General features: G+C 42.8%; 1 protein-coding gene across 1 annotated transcript in view; it reads left to right on the top strand.

The window, feature by feature from the left end:
- Nucleotides 1-24,881, top strand: part of mtm1 (myotubularin 1) — a 67,694-nt gene that overhangs the window by 26,266 nt on the left and 16,547 nt on the right. The window contains exons 6-12 of the mRNA XM_034231954.1: nucleotides 392-493; nucleotides 2,766-2,849; nucleotides 3,020-3,169; nucleotides 7,234-7,419; nucleotides 12,674-12,856; nucleotides 14,396-14,551; nucleotides 14,730-14,777. Of these exons, the coding sequence (XP_034087845.1) occupies nucleotides 392-493; nucleotides 2,766-2,849; nucleotides 3,020-3,169; nucleotides 7,234-7,419; nucleotides 12,674-12,856; nucleotides 14,396-14,551; nucleotides 14,730-14,777 (909 nt within the window). The remainder of the gene's footprint in view (nucleotides 1-391; nucleotides 494-2,765; nucleotides 2,850-3,019; nucleotides 3,170-7,233; nucleotides 7,420-12,673; nucleotides 12,857-14,395; nucleotides 14,552-14,729; nucleotides 14,778-24,881) is intronic.

Raw genomic sequence — 24,881 nt, 5'->3', positions numbered from 1 at the left:
GACTTATGGACCAATGAAAAATTACTCGACTAACATTTTTTTTAGCCGACTAACGTTCATTCTACTAGATGAAGGCAGCCCTACTGCTAGCTGATAGTTGGTGCTTGTACTACCTCACAAAATAAAGGAGACATGTAGAGCTTTCTAAACAAACAGGAAGTCAAAACCTCTGCAGGGTACCTTTTTAAGAAATTGCAGCTAGCTGTGGCCGCCGCTCAGCCAGGCATCACTATCCGGATATCTGACTGCTGTGGTAATGAGTTATTTTTAAAGAGTGACAGTGTGGAATACTCTAGTTCTAAATTCAATCACACTTATTTTCTTCTTCTGCAGTACTGTCTTAGATGCTGTGTGTGTTGGTGGTTAAGTGGTTGATCTTCTCTTTCCGCAGGACATGAGGAACTTGAGGTTCGCCCTGAAGCAGGAAGGTCACAGCAGGAGGGATATCTTCGAGCTCATCTTCAAATACGCCTTCCCCCTCTCACACGGTCTGGTAAGGCAGATTCTCACGCTACTGCCCCCTACTGACCGACACACAAAAGGGTGATTGGCTAGCAAATGAATTCAATTAAGATACAGAAGGAACCCCTATTTTCTCAGATGGTTTGATCTACATTGGTTGGATAAGCCTGTGTTCAATACTATACAATCTAGAGCAAAATAAACATTATGTACTGTATGTAGGAATCACTTTAAACAAAACACTCCCCTGCCTTTTAGTTTGAAAACAAGTCCAGTTTTGATCCTTGAGTGCATCAGCTCTTGTGTGTCACAACAAAAAAAGTTTTCGGATGTCTGTGTAAAAAGAAAAACTGCCATAAAATTATTTATTCATATAATTTCCCACTTTCCATTTTTCACCAGCTTCTGTCGTGAACATCACTACCAAATATTCATTTGTTTTAAAGATTTTGTAACTTTTTAAATGCCAATTTGTGTACATAAAGACCACCGATACAGCAACAATGTTCCTAGTGGAAACGAGGCTGCACATAAGGAAGTTGCTCAATTGGAAAGTTGTAAAAACTATTATCGTCAAAGCCAGGGCTTTATATTAAAAGCCTGATATTATTGAATGTATGTTTTCTGCTGTAATGGCCCTGGGATCAAAACTCAAACAAACTGTGCCATATGAATTATCACAGCCAACATGATCCGATATCCAAAAATATCCCTAGTGATACACAGGGGTGAAAGCAGCAAACCATATTCGCTGATAAAGGAGATGTTCATCCAGTCCTCCTGCATTGCTTCAAAGCAAGTGTTGAATGCAGAGATGCAGCCCCCTCAAGCCATCAGCTGCCCACCCACACCACAGCTCCATCAGCTGGGCTAATACTCCTGCATGCTACATGTGTGTCAGAGCTAGCCTCAGCAGAGCTAATGTCTTTATTATGGGCCAGTGGACACATTAAAATCTGTACATTTATTCTGCCAAATACCCCCTGGCTGTACTGGACACCAACCAAGCAGGCAGCGTTTGTATTAAGGATTTTGTATAGCTCATGTTTTACTCACACGAGTGAATTCAGACATTCACTGTTCAATTTCTGAATGAAGAACTGGGGCACATCTTTCTGGCTTAGTAGTGGAAAATAACCCAAACAAGAACAAACGTAAGCCGTGACTCTAAATGGATCATATCAGTAAGAACCATCTTTTTTGACTGTTGGTTAGACAGAAAAAAATCACTTTAAAAGATGTTCAAATACATCACATGTCTCAGTTCTACAATGTTTATAATAAATAAAAGGGGAAAGTAATTTGACAATTGATATTTGAAATAACTTCGACCATCACACCAACCTGAAAACATTGTTACCACACAAAACTTACAAAATTATTTTGTTATCAATTGTTCCTTGTGCGGGAATGCTAATGGGATCATTCAAATAATGCTGTTATTACATGGGGAAACACACCAGTTTCTCCCCAGAATCTGACAAAATATGACCTGTAAATCAGTTCTTCTCATGTTTTAGTCCTGCTGCTAAAACCTTACTATCCTAGCGACTCAGGTTCTGGTCCAGGCTCTCGTCATCTCACGCCTAGACTACTGCAACTCCCTCCTGGCTGGTCTACCTGCATGTGCCATCCGACCTCTGCAGCTCATCCAGAATGCAGCGGCTCGTCTGGTTTTCAACCTTCCTAAATTCTCCCACACCACTCCGCTCCTCCGCTCCCTTCACTGGCTTCCGGTAACTGCTAGAATCCACTTCAAGACACTGGTACTTGCTTACCGTGCTGCGAATGGATCTGGCCCTTCCTACATCCAGGACATGGTTAAACCGTACACCCCAGCGCGTGCACTACGCTCTGCATCAGCCAAACGACTCGTTGCGCCCTCGCTGCGAGGGGGACCCAAGTTCCCATCGGCGAAAACACGTGGGTTTGCTATCCTGGCTCCAAGATGGTGGAATGAGCTCCCCATTGACATCAGGACGGCAGATAGCTTGCACATCTTCCGGCGCAAACTGAAAACTCATCTCTTTCGACTCCACTTCGAGCGTTAGAACGATTAACGAAGCACTTTTATACCAATAAAGGACTGGATTACCTAAAGCCAGTTGAGTAGCACTTGAAATGTTTGGCTCTATGAAACCTGATATACTTATATGATTCTGTTTTCTTCAAGGTTGTGTCTTCCTGGTCGAATGTACTTATTGTAAGTCGCTTTGGACAAAAGCGTCAGCTAAATGCAATGTAATGTAATGTAATCCTAAAATCTTATTCATAAAAATTCTCCGTGTCTCCTCTGGGTGCAGCCACTCTTTGCATATGTGACTCAGGAGAAGTACGGGGAGAACGGCTGGGACATCTACAAACCCATAGAGGAGTTCAGACGGCAGGTAAGGCAGCTTTAGGACTCTACTATTACAGATGTATTACCTACTCCTTATCAAGACTCATTGCTACGAGGCATAGCTCTGTTTTGTTTGTTAGTAAAATACACCCTAAGTTGAGTAGAAAAGGAGCATTTCTGCGTATGAAGTGACCAACTGATCATTTTCCTTCGCAGGGCTTACCCAATAACAAGTGGCGTATCACCTTCATCAATAAGAACTACGAGCTGTGCGACACCTACCCCACCGTGCTGGCCGTACCCTTTAAGAGTAAAGAGGAGGACCTCAGGAGAGTGGCAGCCTTCAGGTCCAGAGGACGCATACCAGTGAGTCCAAACAGATCTGCATTCAACTTATTTCAACCAATCAGCTGTTGGTATGGTACTGCACTGGACCCTGTACTGCACATGCTGCAACTATAACAACAGTTTCCAAGAAAAACAACACAAACCGCTACTAACAGTTTGACTCTTTTCACTTTACTTCTCTATATTTAAGTGTTTCTGTGATAGAGTATGTCATTTAATACGACCATCCATCCATCCATCCATCCATCTTCTCCCGCTTATCCGTGGTCGGGTCGCGGGGGTAGCAGTTCCAGCAGAGCCCCAAACTTTCCTTTCCCTGGCCACATCAACCAGCTCTGACTGGGGGATCCCAAGGCGCTCCCAGGCCAGCGAAGAGATATAATCCCTCCACCTGGTCCTAGGTCCACCCCTTGGTCTCTTCCCAGCTGGACGTGCCTGGAACACCTCCCTAGGGAGGCGCCCAGGTGGCATCCTAACTAGGTGCCCGAACCACCTTAACTGGCTCCTTTCGACGCGAAGGAGGAGCGGTTCAACTCAGAGTCCCTCCCGGATGACCGAACTTCTCACCTTATCCCTAAGGGAGACACCAGCCACCCTGCGGAGAAAACCCATCTCGGCCGCTTGTATCCGCGATTTCGTTCTTTCGGTCATGACCCATCCTTCATGACCATAGGTGAGGGTAGGAAGGAAAATGGCCCGGTAGACGGAGAGCTTTGCCTTCTGGCTCAGCTCCCTTTTCGTCACAACGGTGCGGTAAAGCGACTGCAGTACCGCTCCCGCTGCTCCGATTCTCCGGCCCATCTCACGCTCCATTGTTCCCTCACTCGAGAACAAGACCCCGAGATACTTGAACTCCTTCACTTGGGATAAGGACTCATTCCCTACTTGGAGTGGACAGTCCATCGGTTTCCTGCTGAGAACCATGGCCTCAGATTTGGAGGTGCTGATCCTCATCCCAGCCGCTTCACACTCTGTTGCGAACCGATCCAGTGAGTGCTGAAGGTCGCAGACCGATGAAGCCATTAGAACCACATCATCTGCAAAAAGCAGTGGTGCAATCCTTAGTCCACCGAACTGCAGACCCCCTCCCCCACGACTACGCCTCGAAATCCGACCCATGTATATTACAAACAGGATTGGTGACAAAGCGCAGCCCTGGCGGAGGCCAACCCTCACCGGAGGCCAACCCTCACCGGAAATGGGTCCGACTTACTGCTGAGGACCCGGACACAACTCTCGCTTTGGGAGTACAGAGATTGGATGGCCCTGAGTAGAGACCCCCTCACCCCATACTCCTGCAGCACTTCCCACAGTAACTCCCTGGGAACTCGGTCATACGCCTTCTCCCAGTCTACAAAACACATGTAGACCGGATAAGCGTACTCCCAGGCCCCCTCCAGGATCCTTGCGAGAGTAAAAAGCTGATCCGTCGTTCCACGACCAGGACGGAATCGGCATTGTTCCTCCTCAATCTGAGGTTCGGCAATCGGCCTGACCCTCCTTTCGAGTACCTTAGAGTAAACTTTCCTGGGGAGGCTGAGTAGTGTGATGTCTCTGTAATTGGCACACACCCTCTGATCCCCCTTTTTGAAAAGGGGAACCACCACCCCGGTTGGCCACTCCTTCGGTACTGTTTCTGACTTCCACGCAACGTTGATGAGACGTGTCAACCATGACAGTCCCTCAACACCCAGAGCCTTCAGCATTTCTGGGCGGATCTCATCCACCCCCGGGGCTTTGCCACTGTGGAGTTGTTTGACGACCTCAGTGACCTCCCCCCGGGAGATTGGTGTTGATCCCCTGTGCTCTGCCTCTAACATAGAGGGTGGAGTTGTCGGGTTCAGGAGTTCCTCAAAGTGTTCCTTCCAACGCCCTAACACTCCATCAGTTGAGGTCAACAACGTCCCATCCTTACTGTACACAGCTTAGATGGTTCCCTGCTTCCCCCTCCTGAGGTGTCGGACAGTTTTCCAAAACAACTTTGGTGCCGCCCGAAAGTCCTTTTCCATGTCTTCTCCGAACTTCTCCCACACCCGCTGCTTTGCCTCGGCCACGGCTGAGGCTGCTGCCCTTCGGGCCTATCGGTACCTTGCAACTGCCTCGGGTTTCCCCCGGGAAAACAAATCCCTGAAGGCGTCCTTCTTCAGTCGGACGGCTTCCCTGACCACCGGTGTCCACCAGGAGGTTTGAGGGTTACCGCCCCTTGAGGCACCTAAGACCTTGAGACCACAGCTCCCCGCCGCGGCTTCGGCAATAGAGGCTTTGAACACCGACCACTCTGGTTCAATGTCCCCAACCTCCACAGGAATGTCCGAAAAGCTCCACCGGAGGTGTGAGTTGAAGGCCTCCTGAACTTTGGCCTCCTCCAGACGTTCCCAGTTCACCCGAACTACACGTTTGGGCTTACCAGGTCTATCCAGAGGCTTCCCCCGCCACTCGACCCAACTCACCACCAGATGGTGATCAGTTGACAACTCCGCCCCTCTCTTTACCCGAGTGTCTAAAACATACGGCCTCAGGTCCGATGATACGATAACGAAATCGATCATGGACCTTCTGCCTAGGGTGCTCTTGTACCACGTACACTTATGAGCATCCTTATGTTCGAACATGGTGTTTGTTATGGCCAATCCATGACTAGCACAGAATTCCAGTTACAAACCACCACTCCGGTTCAAATCAGGGGGGCCGTTCCTCCCAATCACGCCCCTCCAAGTGTCTCCATCATTGCCCACATGTGCGTTGAAGTCTCCCAACAAGATTAAAGAGTCCCCTTCAGGAGCCCCATACAGGACTCTTTCCAGGGTCTCCAAGAAGGCCGTATACTCTGAACTGCTGTTTGGTGCATAAGCACACACAACAGTCAGAGTTTCCCCCCCCATAACCCGCAGGCGTAGGGAGGCGACCCTCTCGTCCACTGGGGTAAACTCCAACAACGAAGCACCCAACCGGGGACTTGTGAGTATCCCCACACCCGCCCGGCGCCTCACACCTTGAGCAACTCCGGAGAAGAATATAGTCCAACCACTATCCAGAAGTAAGGTTCCAGAGCCGATGCTGTGCGTAGAGGTGAGCCCAACCAGATCCAACTGGTAACGCTCCACCTCCCGCACAAGCTCCGGCTCCTTCCCCCCCAGAGAGTTCCACGTCCCCAAAGCCAGCTTCTGTCGCCCGGGTCTAGTCCGTCGAGACCCTCTGCTTTCACTGCCACCCTTATGGCAGCGCACCCGACCCCATCGCTGTTTCCCGTAGGTGGTGGGCCCGCGGGACGGAGAAGCGGAGGTGTTGCCCACATTGCCTTTTCGGGCTGTGCCCGGCCGGGCTCCGTGGCAAGCCCGGCCACCAGACGCTCGCAGACGAGTCCTCCTTCTGGGCCTGGCTCCAGAAGGGGACCCTGGGCTTCCTCCGGGCCGGGTATCCTCACTTCTTTGTTGTTCTTTCATGAGGTCTTTTGAACCAATCTTAGTCTGGCCCCTTGCCTGAGACCAATTTGCCATGGGAGACCCTACCAGGAACACAAGGTTCCAGACAACACAGCCCCCAGGTTCATCAGGGCACACAAACCTCTCTACCACGGTAAGGTGCTGGTTCTTCAGAGAGGTTTAATACGACCCACTCCTCCAGATAATAGCTAATTGCGATCTTTTGGTATTTCAATTTTCATATTATGTTGGAGGGATTGTTTTTTTTCCGCCTCTTTATTCTCATAACAAATATATACAATTATTTTGGTGTGATTTATTTATTTCTTCCAAGAAGATCTATACCAAACCAATATGTTTAGTTAATTCTGGAGAATACGGTTTGTAGGCTGGGTTATCTCTGCTTTTCCATAATACTTCATTCAAACTAGTCAAACTACTATAATACTATTTTAACACACATTTAGCCTTTAACAAATATTGTGCTCCCTGCAATCCCTCCCACATTGCGTTTTCGATAAGATTTACAATAATTGTGCACCCAAGTCTAAACTGTGGTTTCATCAGCCTGCTCTCGTGTCCGTTGCAGTAAAACGTTGTGCTTTTATTCAGTCTTTTTTTACTTTTTCAATCCACCTGACTCTGTTGAATGTATTTCAGGTCCTGTCATGGATCCACAGGGAGAACCAGGCGGTGATCGTCCGCTGCAGTCAGCCTCTGGTCGGGATGTCCGGGAAGAGAAACAAAGATGACGAGCGCTACCTGGACGTGATCAGAGAGGCCAACGACACCCCCAAACTCACCATCTTTGACGCGCGGCCCAGCGTTAACGCCGTGGCTAACAAGGTGAGGGGGGGGGGGGGGGAAACTCTCAGGGGTCAAAGGGGTGGTCTGACAGAAAACACTTACCCCCATCAGGCTGTCAGAAACAGCGGTACTGAGGGGGATGGAAAGCAGCAGATGGAGAGGTCACTCCTGAGAAAGCTTACTGTTATTATGGCATGGCGGTTTTCCTTTGAATAGAGTGAGAATAAGTGGGAAATAATAAATAAATGATTATTTGCATTACAAATAAATCTATTAAGATATATTTTCAATTAATTATATAGTATAAAAAATGAAATAGCATCCACTGTTTCAAGATGACAAATTATGTCACGTTTTGTGCGACCAGCAGTCAAAAATCCCAATGTATTCAGTATAAAACAAAATCAGAATTAAATTGTCATTCAACATTTTTTATATATTTTACCGTTATATATTTTTAATGTTGTAAGTCTGTGTTCTCATCCCAGTTTTCTATGCACATAAAGAAAATTATTTATTTTGTATTTCACTAGTGGCTGGGGTAGGAAGTATTTTTCATCAAATGTATTGATTGAAAAAAATGCCAGTTCTTAATGTGCAATGGAAACAGAATTTTTTATGATCAAACATAAAACATGCATCCATAAAACAAACAGAAACGCGATATTTCCATCGTATGGTCCACATTTTCTTTCTCTCTGTTTGAGCTTTGACTCTTTTGACAAAACCTTGTTGCAAAATGTTCTTCTGAAACAGTTGTTTAGCCGGCATCTTTGAGAATTCTGTTACCGACTATTTATCTCATGCATTAATATCGGGATGTTTTCATAACAGTAGAAGGAACTATAACTAGCTTGACTCGTGTCAAGATATTCTATAATCAAGGAGTGCCACAATATCTGTTTTGTTAGTCATGGAGATAATGAAAGAATCAAACTATCTAGGTCACAAACAAAACATATTCAGTCTTTTGAAATCTGACCTGAGGATTAAGGCCTGGGAGTGGAATCTTCAGTATCAACATTTATAAAGATTACATTTCTGATTCATGTTTAACGTGTGTCAGGCTGCTCTGTTATCATGGGGTGTCATACATGGTCATCTCCTGTAGTCCGTATCTGTTTGCAATAGTATATAAACGTCAAAATAATGAAAATATGATGTACTCTTAAAACAAAATCAATTTGTGCCGAACATATTGAACTTTTTTTGTCAATTTCAGAGATTTATTCATCGTATTATTTTGGCATTAGTTAGTATTTTGGATCATGAGCTGCATTGCTTGAAACACAAACATTTTCTTCACAGTTAAACATACTCTCTTTTATGGGTATTTAGTATTTTTCCTAGAGAATCATAATAAATCAGTACTTTATATATTTCGAGGGAAATTGGGTTTTGTGATCGTTGCTCCATTTAAAAAAAATAAAAATAAAATAAAAGGTTAAAAGTGAGTTAAAGTAAGAATATGCAATAAATAAAATAAAATATTTATATACACAGAATAAGTTAAAGTAAGAATGTGCTATTGAAAGATTAAATAAATAACATTAAATAGATTACATATATTTACATAAATATAAGAAATTAAAGATGACTGCAATCAAAAGTAAAAAAATTAATCAAAAAATATATTTATATAAGAAAACATTAAAGTAGGAATGTGTAATAAAACATATTATATGAACAAATTGAATAAATAGATATATATTAGGGCTGTCAGTCGATTCAAATATTTAATCGCGATTAATCGCATGATTGTCCATAGTTAATCGCAAATTAATCGCACATTTTTTATCTGTTCTAAATGTACCTTAGAGGAATATTTTTCAAGTTTTTAATACTCTGATCAACATATGAGTGGACAAATATGCTTTATGCAAATGTTTATTATCATTTGAACAATGACAAATATTCCCATGAATATTAAACACAACAACCTCTGAACATTACAAATATTCGCCTCAATTCAACCTGGAACATCTCTCATTCAATAATACAATACTGTGTGTGTGTGTGTGTGTGTGTGTGTGTGTGTGTGTGTGTGTGTGTGTGTGTGTGTGTGTGTGTGTGTGTGTGTGTGTGTGTGTGTGTGTGTGTGTGTGTGTGTGTGTGTGTGTGTGTGTGTGTGTGTGTGTGTGTGTGTGTGTGTGTGTGTGTGTGTGTGTGTGTGGTGTGTGTGTGTGTGTGTGTGTGTGTGTGTGTGTGTGTGTGTGTGTGTGTGTGTGTGTGTGTGTGTGTGTGTGTGTGTGTGTGTGTGTGTGTGTGTGTGTGTGTGGTGTGTGTGTGTGTGTGTGTGTGTGTGTGTGTTGTGTGTGTGTGTGTGTGTGTGTGTGTGTGTGTGTGTGTGTGTGTGTGTGTGTGTGTGTGTGTGTGTGTGTGTGTGTGTGTGTGTGTGTGTGCAACTCAAGGCATATGCTCGAACGGGAGCTGCCTGGACGCTGCAATCATGTTGCGCACTATCCGTGCTGAGTGTGCTGACTTTTCGTACAATGTCCCACTGTCTGGCTTCCTGCATAAAGTCAAGTGCTCGGCGCAGTTGTGGCGAATTGTCGCTCCTCTGTTTTCATTTAAACAGCTCCATATCCGTTAGCGCAGCTAGCTAGCACCAGATGCTAACAACAACAATGCACGTAAGGTCTCTCTCTCGCTCGCTCGGGCCACACATACACACACCCTCCCGGTCCTCCCAACAGCCAGTCGGTGCCAGCCGGTGAGCGTGGAAGTGTGGTCTGCCACAAGCGGGCGGCAGGAGCGGGGCTGTCAGCATCAGCTTGTAGATGGTATTTTAAACTCGATGCGCTCTGAAACTACGGGGCGGCCGAGGACAAAAAATACACATGCGTTAATCGCGTTAAATAATTAGTGGCGTTAATTTTTTTTGCGTTAACGCGTTATTAACGCGTTAACTTGACAGCCCTAATATATATATTTTTTCACTATATACAGATGTAGCACCTCATTTCAGACTCCAGCTTACAGCTTCCTGCCTACAACCTGCCTAAGACCAGTATCGAGGAATGTTAAGCCCTCCCACTATTTTCTAAGGGGGCGTTGCCAGATTTTCAATTTCAGGTTTTAACCAGGAGATGGCGCTTCATTCACAAATACAGAAAGACAAGTTTCATGGACTTGCAGTTGTGTTTTGAACAGCATTTGAACACATCAATATTTTAGATCAACTAAAGTATATCTAATCTTGTAATTCAATAATATATAGACTTTATATATTAAATAATCATAATAATGTGAATGTTTACATTACACTTCTTTATTTGTTATGCTCATACTTTTACCTTTACAATCGTTTGCTTTAATATGCAGTATATTTTTTGTATATTTTTGTGTTTGCTTCCTCCTGCTCCCTTTCGGACACATACTGTATGATTTATTATTATTATTAATATGAAGATATTATTAAGATAAGATGTTACTTTATTGATTGAACATTTGAGTTTAGAATGTGCTGTCCCACGGTAATTCAGAAGGCTCACAGGTCACATTCCGACCATTATTTAAAACAATAGGTGCTTTCACACCGTCTACAGTTTGATTTGTATAGAGGGAGCTCTGTGGCTGAATGGCCAGCGATTAGGTGTGGCACATTTTATCATAGGTGATCAGAGCTAACTGCCTGCCGTCAGATTTCATTTAAAAAACAGGTCTGATTTTAAGACTATTCCTGCGCTCATAAAGAATGATAAGAATAATGCGTATTGAACTGGTTTCATTCATTAGTGAATTTATTTAACACTAGAACCGCCAATCGGGTCAATTTGTGTGATGTGTCTTGTGTGTGTGCAATGTAACTTTTTTTCAATAAAATAATAAAGTCTCCCAGTCCGTGACTTTTCCTGAAAGTGTGTTATGTAGCACCCTATGTTGTTAAAAATTGCAGTCTAATAGCAGGATTTGACGGTTTTAGGTAGGCCTATACAAAAACCTCTGGCGGTTCTAGTGTTAAGGTAATTAGGTACAGTAGAAGCCCTTTTTTATCAGTAACGAATTTAGCAGTTGAACATAAAAGTCAACTAACTGAGGGACACTTGCAATGACAGTGTTGTGTCTAACTGTAAGCTTGTCACTCAGAGTAACCTACAGTTAATTTAGCTGCTGGAGAAGAAAGATCAGGGGGGGGGGGGGAGAGAGCTGTGGTTGATGGGCCATTAGTTGTGTAAATACACAACTGAGAGCTGCCGTTTCATTCAGACTGTTTACAAAACGGTAACAACGGACTATTTTTCTTAGCGGATGCATGTCAATTTAAATCAATACAACTATTTTTTAAATCAATAAAAACATTTTATAAATCCATAAAAGCATTTCAATTAATATTGGGAGTCATGTCATTACTTTGTTGAAAATGTGGCCATGTAATAAGCGGGATAATTTGCAGCGACTTGATCCTTATGGGGAAAATAACAACATTCATGCTGATCAAGATCCCTCCCCTACGTGTTGGGATCCTGATCTGCCGACGAGGCTCCATTAAAATATAAATATGTTTAGTGAATTACTGAGTTTAGGCACGTTAATAACGTTTTAATGAAGTTGAATACAGTATATTCATATGTGTCAGTGATTTCATGTCAATTCGGCGAACATAAACATAAATGATCGTGGTGAAGATGATGATTAAATTGGGATTAAAAATCGAGAGTCGGGCTGCATTTCCTCCCGTTCATTTTTTTCGACTAAACAACATTATTTTGTTAAATAACAACATGGTGATGTTTTGTAAATGATTACATGTCTCTTATTTAGCACAGAGTATGATATCCGTGACATATGGATCCAAAGTTCCGCTGTACATCCAGCATACTGTATCTGACTTTATTTCACATGAGCTCCAGTGTGGAACCCCACTGCACCCCCTGGTGGATCAATGATCCATTGCAGCTGGCTTCATTATAATTACATTTATTTATCATGGGGGAGGTCTCAAGTCAAGCTGGAGGTTTTCCCTTGAGCGAGGGCAGATCACGTACCAATCACGGCCCTCGCGTTTCAAACTGTCTGAAATGAAGCGCTACATCTGTTGTGAAAATGTACAATAAATTAGACATGATATACATAAATGAGAGGATGATAGCTAATCATATTTAGATTCCCCTGAGCAACTGTCCACCATCATATAGGGGGAAACATCCATTGGACCAACACTTCAATTCGGAAAAAACACACTTTTAATACATTTGTGTAATGAATCCTAATGTTTTTCGGGGGCCCCATGTTGAACACTTCCTGAAACAGAAGGTTTCATTTATTGTTGTATCTTGATGTCCCTCCCCAGGCCACAGGAGGAGGCTACGAGGGTGACGAGTACCAAAACGCAGAGCTGGTCTTCCTGGACATCCAGAACATCCACGTCATGAGGGAGTCCCTGAAGAAGCTCAAAGACATTGTGTACCCCAACGTGGAGGACTCTCATTGGCTGTCCAGTCTAGAGTCCACACATTGGCTAGAACACGTTAAGGTCAGAAAAAGAGTCATCAGCCGCTTTCACACCAAGTACTTTGCCGTACTTAGTGCCGGAACTTAGTACCCCAGGGCACTAAGTACCAATCACGTTCACACCGGAGTACTTTTCCCTGAGGGAAGATTATGCAAATGAGCCGCTGACGTCACTTCGTCTTCTTCTGCTTTGGGTTTACTGGCAGGCCGCAAACAACTTCACGGCGTATACTGCCACCCGAAGTCCCCGAGTTGGGGACTGGCTTCAGTAGAAGCTGCTGGGACTCCCAGCAGCTTCTACTGAAGACTTATGAGTAAATCGCCAGAACGCCGACACCTCCTCATCAGTCCACCACTCCCATGTTTTTTTGTTGTGTTGCCATAAGTGATTCTCTCTCCGTTGGTGCCTGGGGCTAATGCTAATCCTAATCTGCCAGCAAATACAATGGCGACTTCAAAAAACTTTTCAGAGTTTTATGGGGCGTGGTTTGCAATTCGCCCAGCCAATAGAAATTGGTACTTTTTGGTACTCTCTAGCAGGCACTAACAATGGGGGTAAAAGTTCCCGGCACTAAGTACTCTTTTTGGTGTGAACGCGACATAAGGGGTACTAACGGAACTAAACGGGAAAATTATGGGTAAAAGTACTCCGGTGTGAACGCGCCCATCGCTTCATTTAGTGCCTTTTTTATAGCAGGAAAGTCAAACATACTGCGTTGTAAAGGTTAGAAATGACTATGTGCAATTTAATGTCAGTCAGCATCTTCAGTACAAAAGAGTTTGGTTTAACTTAACCTTCCTCCTTAATAGTCCCATGGTAGTTTGTATGGTGGTGTGTCAGGATTACTAACCAGATGTGGAAATTAATGTACAATCATTTCTAGGTCTTGAAGAAAGGTTTTGATCATAAAGTAAAATATTATATTGGTCAGTTCCAGATAACGCTGACTAAATGTTTTCTGCCTTTGTAGATGCACTGTGATCTGAGTTGTAAGACACATGTGTAAATGATAAACTGAGGCGTTTAAATTATAGAATTGGATTTATTTTTCTTAAGAAATGTCAGGTTGTTCATAATATTTTGTTAAAAGATTTGTTAATTAAATGTGAACATTTTCAGAATATGCTAATGCACATTTTGGAGTTCACGTTATTTATAGGTTATTATGCTGTGATTGTACTAGTCCGGCCCCGGGCTGTATGTGGCCCCTAAACTCAAATTATTTATTATAACTACTTTATAGGCTGTAATTTGGATTTTGTGTTTGTTGCGTATTAATAGGTTTTTAAAAAGGGCTTTTAACTGGGCATATGTGCTGCAATCGTGAGTCAATTGTGCTCATGTGCTGTCATTGGGCTCAAGTGTTTTTCTGTAATGATCTGCTCTTGTTTGTTTTTATTTCAATGCCATGCCAGGGAGTGGAGATAAACATTGGCCCCTATGGCTAAATCTGGCACATTTACATGCTGGACTCAAGTGCTCATGTTAATTAATGTGCATTGTCCCCTCTTAAATATATAAATACAAATACTGGTTTCTAAAAGTCCTTTGTGTGTGCAGCTGGTGTTGTCAGGAGCCATCCAGGTAGCAGACAAGGTCTCCAGCGGACAGTCTGTGGTGGTGCACTGCAGCGACGGCTGGGACCGCACCGCTCAGCTCACCTCTCTGGCCATGCTGATGCTGGACAGTCACTACAGAACGCTCCGAGGCATCCAGGTCAGTAACAGCACAGCAGCATAATGACAGGAGAGTGCTCATCCACACCAGAGAGCACCACAGTTACCTTCAATCGCACCAGTGCAGCGCTTTCACTGCACTTAACAGTAATGGAATGTATCTTGTTGAAGCTTTAGTGAGATGAATGGACAGGAAGTGAAGCTCTGTGTTGTTTCAGGTGCTGATTGAGAAGGAGTGGATCAGCTTTGGGCACAAATTTGCTTCGGTAAGTAACTCCTCTCTTTAGAATCAATCGGTTGAGCTTTGTCTTTTTTAATATCCAGGGTTCGTACAGGTGCTGGAAATCCTTGAAAATGATTGAAATTGTACGAGGTGTTTTCAAGGTTTGAAAAGTGCTTGAATTTTAGGAATGGTGCTTGAATTTGGGATAAGTGCTTGAAATTGTAAATGCTTTACTTCGACTTCTATATTTTCTTTTAATCTAAAAAGCGGAGTGCGCTTAATTGCTTCGCTTTTACATAAAACATCCGGCCTTCCCGCTATGCGCGTGACCGGCAAGCATACTTGCCAACCCTTCATAGCCCTCTCCCGGTTTCCTCCCGGGGTCATATTTCTCCCGCATTTCTCCCGATTTCTGACAAAATCAGATTTACACACGACTGTTTCCACTCTGACTTTTATTACAGCTACACCATTGTTTGGTTTCCATGGTAGCGCGTCTCTTTAGCAGTGTTGTGCTAGTTACTGAAAACCAGTAACTAGTTACCATTACTAGTTACTTCATTTCAAAAGTAACTCAGTTACTTTACTGATTACTTACACCAAAAAGTAATGCGTTACTGTGAAAAGTAACTTTTAGTTACTTAAAAAAAGGGCTCCCATTAATGCCCTTATAGCCTTCATTTCAGTACTGTTATTGCATTGGAGAATAATACCATCTGTTGATCAACTTGTGTTGTGGCGGGGGCTCTAAGGCCCCCCCCCTGCCTCTACGCGTCCTTTTGTGAATGGGTCAGATTAACAGAGGAAGAATTCACAGCAACCATTGGTAAGGTTATAACAAATATGCTGATTTAATGGCAAAAGATACAATAACACAACATCACAAAGTAATCCGGATTACCCCGGCTCTTGTTCCTCCCGCCGGGAGATCTAACTTACTTGTCTTGTCAGCCGGAGGAAGAGAGAATGAACCAAAGACAGAACAGGCTTACATGCCAAAAACAAACAGGAGGAGCTGTGGTATGCTCCTCCTTTTTAGTTTAACAAACACATCTGGCTCGTATTCCTGCATCTTCCACACACACACACATTCTTCAGACTTCCCTCTTGGCTCCCCTCCCCCATAGTCTCCTGTCCTGCATAACTGCCCCCCCCCCCCTTTATGTTGTAGCAATTTTAGTCCTCACATTTATGAAAGAATAAAACGGAGAAATCAATATAAAACACAAGTACAGGTATCGTTTTGAGCAGTAATCCCATCTAGCTGCTGCACACACATCTTTATCATTAACATAAGTTTGATTGTTCTTGTAGCCTAAAGGCTTCTGTGAACTTCCCTTCACCTCGGAGTCTGCTTTACTGGACTGAATACATTTATTGATAATTCAGAAGGACTATTGTCTCTCTTAACTGTGTGACTCAATTCTCAAGGCTTTTTATGGGTCTGCCTGTCATGCATCATTAACTACAAGAATGTAACTGCATTAAATCTGAGGAAAATCCCCCCCTGGCTTCCCCTGCTACTTGCACAGACTATTGATAATTAACAGAGAAACTCAAGGGGCCTCCTTCCATATCTGGAAATTGCAACAAGACTTTCTGCCATTCAAACGTAACACTTCTTATATATCAGGTGATAAAATCTTCAATTCTCCACATTCCCCCTTTTTATCTCATTCACAAGAGATAAACTTAAACAAGGCATTTTGAAACATATCCCCTATCATTCTTTTCTACTGTGTCCGTCTCCCAACATTGTATAAATCTATCAGAAACTGAGACCCAAAGTACTTGAAATCTTTGGGAACAGAACACCACTTCCATGGCAGTGAAGGAACCATGAGAGGTGTAACCTGAGTGCTAGAAAGCAGTCTCCTTGTGGTGAATCATCAGCCCCCCCCCCCTCGGAGGAATAGCCAACAAGGACAGCTGATGGGGAGGGGGAGATGCGGCTTTCCCTTCACGGGTGGAACTGATCAGAGAGAAGTAGACTCCTCTGCTGCCTCGACAAGTCCCCCAGCCCGCTGACAGCCGCTTCCAAGTCGTCTGCTGCATGGATGTCTTCGAGGTCCTTCTCCTCCAGTCCGCTGATGACAGCTTCCAAGTCGTCTGCTGCATGGATGTCCTCGAGGTCCTTCTCCTCCAGTCCACTGATGACAGCTTCCAAGTCGTCTGCTGCATGGATGTCCTCGAGGTCCTTCTCCTCCAGTCCGCTGATGACAGCTTCCGAGTCGACCTCCTTGACGAGAGCCAGATCCGTCCTGATGTCGTCCCCTGGTCCTAGCAGGTGGTTTCCCCGCCACACACTGGCTCCCGTGGTACGAGCTGTCCCCCTTTCCTCCTATGCGGACGGCATGAGAGATCCGCTGGGTCACTCGGTCGGGGCCGGAAAGCCTGGGGTTGAGCCACTTTGTCCTGATGACCTTCAGCCAGACGAACTCCGCTGTGTCGGCCTCCTGGTTCCCCCTTTTGGCGCCAGCAACCTGTGTGGAGAAATCTGATACAAATCCCTCAAGCCTACGCTCAGGGCTCCTGGGCCCTCAGCTTTTTGATCCCCCAAGGTCAACTTCTTCAGTATTCCATTCTGGAATTACATCTCTCACAGTAGCCCCTTGGCCACTGATTCTGCATCTGTGTTACCTGTTATAACTCAATCAATATTAGAGACATGTCAACATTCATCAAACAGTATCTTATCCCCAGATATGGAGCAGGTCAATTCTAAAACTGTCAATCAATGGTCAGATTGAACAATCGAGTTGGGGCAGCAGGTTCCTTTCAGTCCCTAAATGAAAAATGTACATTGTGAAGTTTACACTCTCCCTTTTTACACATGAACTCATGTGTAACCAAAATCCTGTATGGGAAGAAAACCTTCAGGTAATAATGGATTATAAGAAAATACCAAACATTTTTCCCAAATGTACATCCATCATTTCCACAGTAAACACTTCAGTGAAATGAAGTGTTTCTCTCCATCTTTCAGTCCTAAAAGAAACAGAATCTTCATGTTTTAGTTTGAGTTTCACATTCTGCAACCTGTGGGAGTGCACAAGTGCGGTTTTCCAATTCTGTGGAATTGTGTTGAGCCCCAGAATAATGTGTTAGTCCAAAAACATGCTTGATTAGTCATTGTTTTAAATCATGCAGTTGCACTGATCACATGCAGACATACACTCACATTCACACTCACACTGTCAGGTTGTAAAGTCAAGTTTGGTCAGGTACACCCCAGAGTCAGTCCTTGACAGTGCCTTCTCAAGTTACACTGTCGGTCAGGGTCAAAGGTCAGTTGGTCTCAGTCTTTTTGGGCCATGTGTCGTGCTCTGCAGAGACTTTGATATTTCAGCATAGGTCAGTATCCTTTGTCTACAAAAATCTGTATATATGGAGCGCCATCATTTATTAATTCACAATTACAACTATAATGTTCAAGATATCTCTAACTTTTCATCGGAACAGCTGTTTCCCATATTCCCTGAAAAGTGTTAGCCAAAAAATGTTCACTTCCTTATTGTACTACTACTGCAGTTTATTAACACCTAATCTATATTAAAATGTCTAATAGATCTATTTCAGAAACTTGTGCATATAATTATTATCTTGAGTCAAACCATTACTAGGACCTGTGTAGCTTTTCATAGGTCATTATACACATTTATCTTCAATTCTGGTCTACCTAAAAACAATGTTAAACTCTTTAGCAGTGTGTGGAACCCCGGGTGTCCGAACATGCAACAATTACTCCCTACTTTATCCTATGGTAATAACTATGGCACAATGGTGAAATCAATACTTTATAGATTGGAATACTATATTTGGCTTGGCACCAGCTCTCCCTTTAGCCTTATCCATACAAATAAAGATTTGTCTTATAGAGTGGTTCCTAACATTACCCTTTTAATGGTGATCAATATTGTAACAAATGAGATCAGTACTTTATTCACAGGTGAATAAAAATCTCTTGAAGAATGATTTGTTAACATGATGAAAAGATTGAAGAATATGGTTCTACTCTGTCATGTCTCCCCCTTTATCCCTCAGTGTGTTTTAGGATGATTCTCATTTTACTTTAATAGTTTCCTCTTTACTGCTATTGTTAATTTACCAATTGATTAATTCATGGTTAATACAACTTCTTATCTTCACTTATTTATCAAGTCAATTCAAGTTCTTTAAATGTGCGCTTATAATAAGTGTGTTTATGTGTAAACTCACTCATACCCGTTGATTCCCTTCCCCTCTCCTCTGGTTTATCTCAAGCCGCGACCCCGGCCACCTCACATTCTGCTCCACCATCTCCTCTGATTCTGACTCCTCCCCCTTTGTCCATCAGCTGTAACTCTTTGAGGCAGCCATCTGCCCAGCTACATCTGCAGCCCCCATCTTGCCGCGTTTTTGCACTGCTTTGCATTTCATCTCCTCCTTCACAGTCTCTCTGCTACTTTATGGAGGGCGGATTCTGCTCTCATGTCCCACACTTTGCTCTTGTGCCAAATCTTGTGGCTCAGCTTGGAACTTCATGCCCTGCTTGAGGGACTGATGCGAGTAGATCTCTGCCTGTCAGCAAGCTGTTTGGTTCTGGATGCCACAGGTGGAGATAGTTCTGGATGCAGTTGTTGGTTCAGCTCTGGTTCTCTGTCTGTCTGGTCTATTGAGAAGGAGCAGTCTCCTGGTTGGGATAGGCCTTTGTTTGCTCAGCGGATCGGGGTCTTAGCCGTCTGACGGGCAGAGAGAGAGAGAGAGTCCAGGTCTCGGGACGCATTACCTATAGAAATTCTAGCACGCTGAGGTTAAATAAATCCAACCCTTTCCACTCTGTCTCTTTCTAATCATACTATTTGTCTTAGTAGTTAACTGCCATCTAAACAACACCATTAATGTCTACTAATGATATTACAAAAACTCCCTCTAATAATCGTTTCGTCCATTGTGACATATTTACCCAAACTAAGTTTTTCAACACCTACATGTTTCCAGCATCGCAGATTTCACACACTATGAAAGAACCTCCCTGTACTTAAAAATCCCACTGCTTGGTCAGAACAATAGTAAACCTGCAGAGCACACTAATTAGATCACAGTAATGTAATTTGACCCAAGTGTAGGCCTATGTCGTTCCTAAAAATGTTAGCAAACACCAAACTCCAACTACAACATTTATAGATAAATTGATTTAGCAAAATGAAATCTTATGTAATTCAAAATGTGACAAAAGAACAATGATTTGTCTTACACAAGATTGTGGTCTAACAGAATGACTCTTGACCTCATGGGGTCAAATAAATTGGATGCTGATCATCCTTAACATGTGGCCTGAAGAACAAAAGGACCTCTTAACATTAACACAATGGACTCTCAGAGATGAGATCTAGCCATGAGGTGGCTGACTTTTAAAATGAACTGTGTCAAATAAACCACATGCGTGTGGGTACATTATAAACATTAACAGCTTCCCTCTGACTGACAAAGTTACACAACCTTAAAAACACAATTGCGGTGAATTGTTTGCGCTCTCAGTTTCCTATCTCACTGTTGTATGATCAATACAACTCCTAAATAACATTACAATATATATTTCTTACAGTGAGTTTGTTATCTAATGTTTAACAAATTATCCTCTTTCTATGTCTAATCTAGGTGGAATAATCCACTATTATATTTTATTTGAATCAAACTTTAACCTACATGTACTTCATATACTCAGTAAACCTCTTTTTACCTTCCCTCAACGTTACAGTATGTAATTAAATTCCTCTGAAATATAATTAAGTACAATTCTCAGTTAATGACGAATACCACGAAATTCACAATGCAATGCAATAGTAACAATCAGTTCTCAAAACTTCTCATAAAAACCACAATGTGACGTAACTATCCCTCAAAAACTATGCTAAAACAACAAATTATAGTTTCTTATTTATTTAAATATCTACCACCTCAAATCACACATTGATCTATTAATTTTCAATGTTATTCACTCCAACTTCAGATCAGTCGTTGATTATTCACTCCTTGTTTTAAATTCAACGCTCGGCAGCCATTTTTCAGGCATTTGAGAAGAGAGCAAGCAGTCTGTCTCCGGGCTGCTGCACAACAATTAGAGCAATGTGGAGAAAGGGGGGCTTTTATTTTATTTTTATTTTTTGTTGGTATCCTTCCATTATGACTTCGCATTTCTTTATCTGACTAAGGCTATTCTATGTTCAATAATATATTGTATTTATTCATAAGCACATCAATATATCCTCCACGCTGTCTGTTCAGCTTTTAAGATGCGATATTTCTTTCAACAGAATGGGCGTTAAACCCAACAGAACAAGCCAGTGAGAAATCCGTTAATTTCAATGGCTTTTGAAGTTTGCGTTTCTGCGCTTGGATCTTTACATATAATACAACTGCAGCGACCTATGACACTGGAAAGCATTATTCTGGTTTGTTCTGGATGGAGTCTTTAGGAAACCACTGAACTTCCCCGATGAGTATGTCGTAATATTGATTTCTGAAAAAATCCACTGGGTTTTTCACCCAGTGTTACACACCTCATCGCTTCACTGGTAGCTAACGAGTTTAGCCGTATGATTCTGAAAAACCTACGGGGCCTTTCACCGTACTCTTAACACCTCGTTGCTTTATTTATTTATAACTTACCTACCTATAGTAAACTATGCATTGCATTCTTTACCGTAAATGACACTTGGAAATATCTTTGACAACTCTAAAATTTAGCTTGAGGCAATTACAGACTTTCGATAGAAACAGGCGTCCGTTTTACCTTTCAGTTGTAGGATCCTTAGTTGTCAGAGATCATTCCAGGCATCTCCCTCCGTCCGCTGGCTGCTAGTGTTTTCCTCTAAACAACCTTTTTCACCCGCGTCGGGGTCACTACTTGTTGTGGCAGAGTCATTCTTTGGCGGGGGCTCTAAGGCCCCCCCCCTGCCTCTACGCGTCCTTTTGTGAATGGGTCAGATTAACAGAGGAAGAATTCACAGCAACCATTGGTAAGGTTATAACAAATATGCTGATTTAATGGCAAAAGATACAATAACACAACATCACAAAGTAATCCGGATTACCCCGGCTCTTGTTCCTCCCGCCGGGAGATCTAACTTACTTGTCTTGTCAGCCGGAGGAAGAGAGAATGAACCAAAGGCAGAACAGGCTTACATGCCAAAAACAAACGGGAGGAGCTGTGGTATGCTCCTCCTTTTTAGTTTAACAAACACATCTGGCTCGTATTCCTGCAGCTTCCACACACACACACACATTCTTCAGACTTCCCTCTTGGCTCCCCTCCCCCATAGTCTCCTGTCCTGCATAACTGCCCCCCCCCCCTTTATGTTGTAGCAATTTTAGTCCTCACAATTATGAAAGAATAAAACAGAGAAATCAATATAAAACACAAGTACAGGTATCGTTTTGAGCAGTAATCCCATCTAGCTGCTGCTAGACCCACTTCTTCCCCAAACATCTTTAACGCAGACACATCTTTATCATTAACAGAAGTTAATTGTTCTTGTAGCCTAAAGGCTTCTGTGAACTTCCCTTCACCTCGGAGTCTGCTTTACTGGACTGAATACATTTATTGATAATTCAGAAGGACTATTGTCTCTCTTAACTGTGTGACTCAATTCTCAAGGCTTTTTATTGGTCTGCCTGTCATGCATCATTAACTACAAGAATGTAACTGCATTAAATCTGAGGATTCCCCTGTTACTTGCCCAGACTATTGATAATTAACAGAGAAACTCAAGGGGCCTCCTTCCATATCTGGAAATTGCAACAAGACTTTCTGCCATTCAAAGGTAACACTTCTTATATATCAGGTGATAAAATCTTCAATTCTCCACACTTGACATGCATTATATGCATTCTGGATTGCATCGATATTAGCTGGCTTTCCATTTTTGTATATTCTTTCTCCAGGTAGTTGGAAAAAGTTTTCCGTCCCATATGCCGTGTGCCGCCCGGACATGGTATCATGCTAACTAGCTCCCTGAAAGCGGGTGACTCCACTGTAGCAATAGCCTGCATGTGTTCTACAACATTATTTGCTGTAAAGTGTCTCTACTATAGGCTAATTTTATTATATGTACAGCACTTTGGCTCGACCAAAAATCGTTTATAAATGTGCTATATAAATAAAACTTGATTTGATTTGAACATACTGTGCAATGGCTTTATCGACTTTTCCCTGGCTAGCAGTCCCTTGGTTAAAATCCAGCCGCTGTTGCTTACGTAGGTGGAGGTGGAGTGGCGTCGGCTGAGTCTGGGTCTGTGCCGGTCTTAGTTACTAGCTTCGTCCCAGCATGTTGTTTTTGCAGATGTTTTAAGAGATTTGAATGACTGTTTTGGGCAGTAGATAGGATCTTTGACCCGCCAGGACACAACTTACATTTAGCAGAAACTTTCTTTTCTTTGTGCTCGACAAAAGTGAAATAGTGAGAATATCTGCAGGTGGAGAAACTAGACTTGAGCTCCGCCGCCGCCATGATAGTCTTGTTAATAAACAACACAAACACGCCCACAGCGCGTCTCCGCATGTGACACAGGAAGTATCTAAGTACATTTACTCAAGTACTGTACTTAAGTACAGTTCTCATTTCTGTTCGCCTGGCTGTTGACTATATAAAAAAACTAACGGAGTAACGCACCATGTAGTAACGGTAACTGAGTTACTGAATTTAAAAAGTAATGCGTTAGAGTACTAGTTACTGCCAAAAATAACGTTACTTACTTTGTAACGCGTTAGTCCCAACAGTGCTCTTTAGTAGCGTGCGCAACTAGATAGTCACAGAAAAACAGAACAAGAATGGACAACTCGACCCTCTGCTCACTCCTTTCCTGGTCCAGCCCACACATATGCTCCATCAAGAGGATGGTGCTACAGGCCGCAAGGCATTTCACTCAGAACTACAATAAGCACGTTAATGTTAATCTAACAGCTCCGGCGATCCACTAGCACCCCCCCGCGGTGGTTTTGAAATGCTCCCGATTTCTGAGGTCTCAAGGTTGGCAAGTATGCCGGCAAGTGTTTTTGTTACGTGTGACCTGGGCATTCTGATGAGAGTGATAGATGACAGTATGCCAGGAGGTTGCCGTTTTCAACGAGCGTTGGCTAGCAGAAGACGAATACAAGCCATGGCTAAGACGAGGGTCAAGCCCACGAGTAGCCTCCTGCAAAGTTTGCAAAAAATAACGATGGGAGAGTATGCGCTGACGACCCACATGAAAGGTACGCCGTAGTAGAGCATTTTAGATTAGGCTAACGTTGCATGTTACGCTTGTTTAAGCTAACGTTAGCAAGCTGAATAGCGAACTCGATGTGGGATAATAATAATTGCAGGGGTCTATCATTTCAGAGGAGCGTACCTATGTTATGTCAGTCGCCATCCTGTGGTGTTCAGAGGATGAAGTGGATGAAGCACTCACGGCATTTCGTGTTATAGTCACGAAATATAATCTATTGATTCGACACAGAGCGATTTTAAAAGCAATGTATTTCTACTGGTAGTATGTTTCGTGCCTAAACCAAATATGACTTGCTCTATGGAAATCAGTCACATTGACCCGAAGACACATTTTTGTTTGTATTACTGGTCTGGGGGAAACTTGCGAGTGTGTTTGTGTATTTTTGCGTTTGTGTACCGGGGAAACACTCACAAGAAACACCGACTGTTGTTATGCTTGCTGTGACGTTAAATTACTCTGTTCTCTGCTTGTAATTATGCCGTTACAAGCTTCAAAGTTGTATTTATCATCTGAATTTGCCGAAACAAGTTTAACATTCTGAAAGCCAATACTTTGTTTATTTGAAAACAGATGAAAACAAACTGTCTTTTATATAAAATTGAAGTAGTATACAAGTAAAACTACATTTTGCTTTAATCCCATGTAATTGTAGAATGAACACAGTCTTCCTTTGAAGATGTATAAGTCAGGTGTCTTGAGTAGTCAAAATTACCTAAAAATCATTGTACACATTTGTAAATATTATTTTCCACTTGTTACCATTGTGAGTCTATTTTTATGCAGCTCTGCATGATTTTGTGGCTACAATTCAGGCTAATACGCTACCAGAGGTGGAATAAGTACTCAGATCTTGTACTTGAGTAAAAGTACAAGTACTCAGATCTTGTACTTAGTA

Source organism: Gymnodraco acuticeps, unplaced genomic scaffold (assembly GCF_902827175.1).
Source record: "Gymnodraco acuticeps unplaced genomic scaffold, fGymAcu1.1, whole genome shotgun sequence".
NCBI lineage: Eukaryota > Metazoa > Chordata > Actinopteri > Perciformes > Bathydraconidae > Gymnodraco > Gymnodraco acuticeps.
This window is presented reverse-complemented; position numbering and strand designations above follow the sequence as displayed.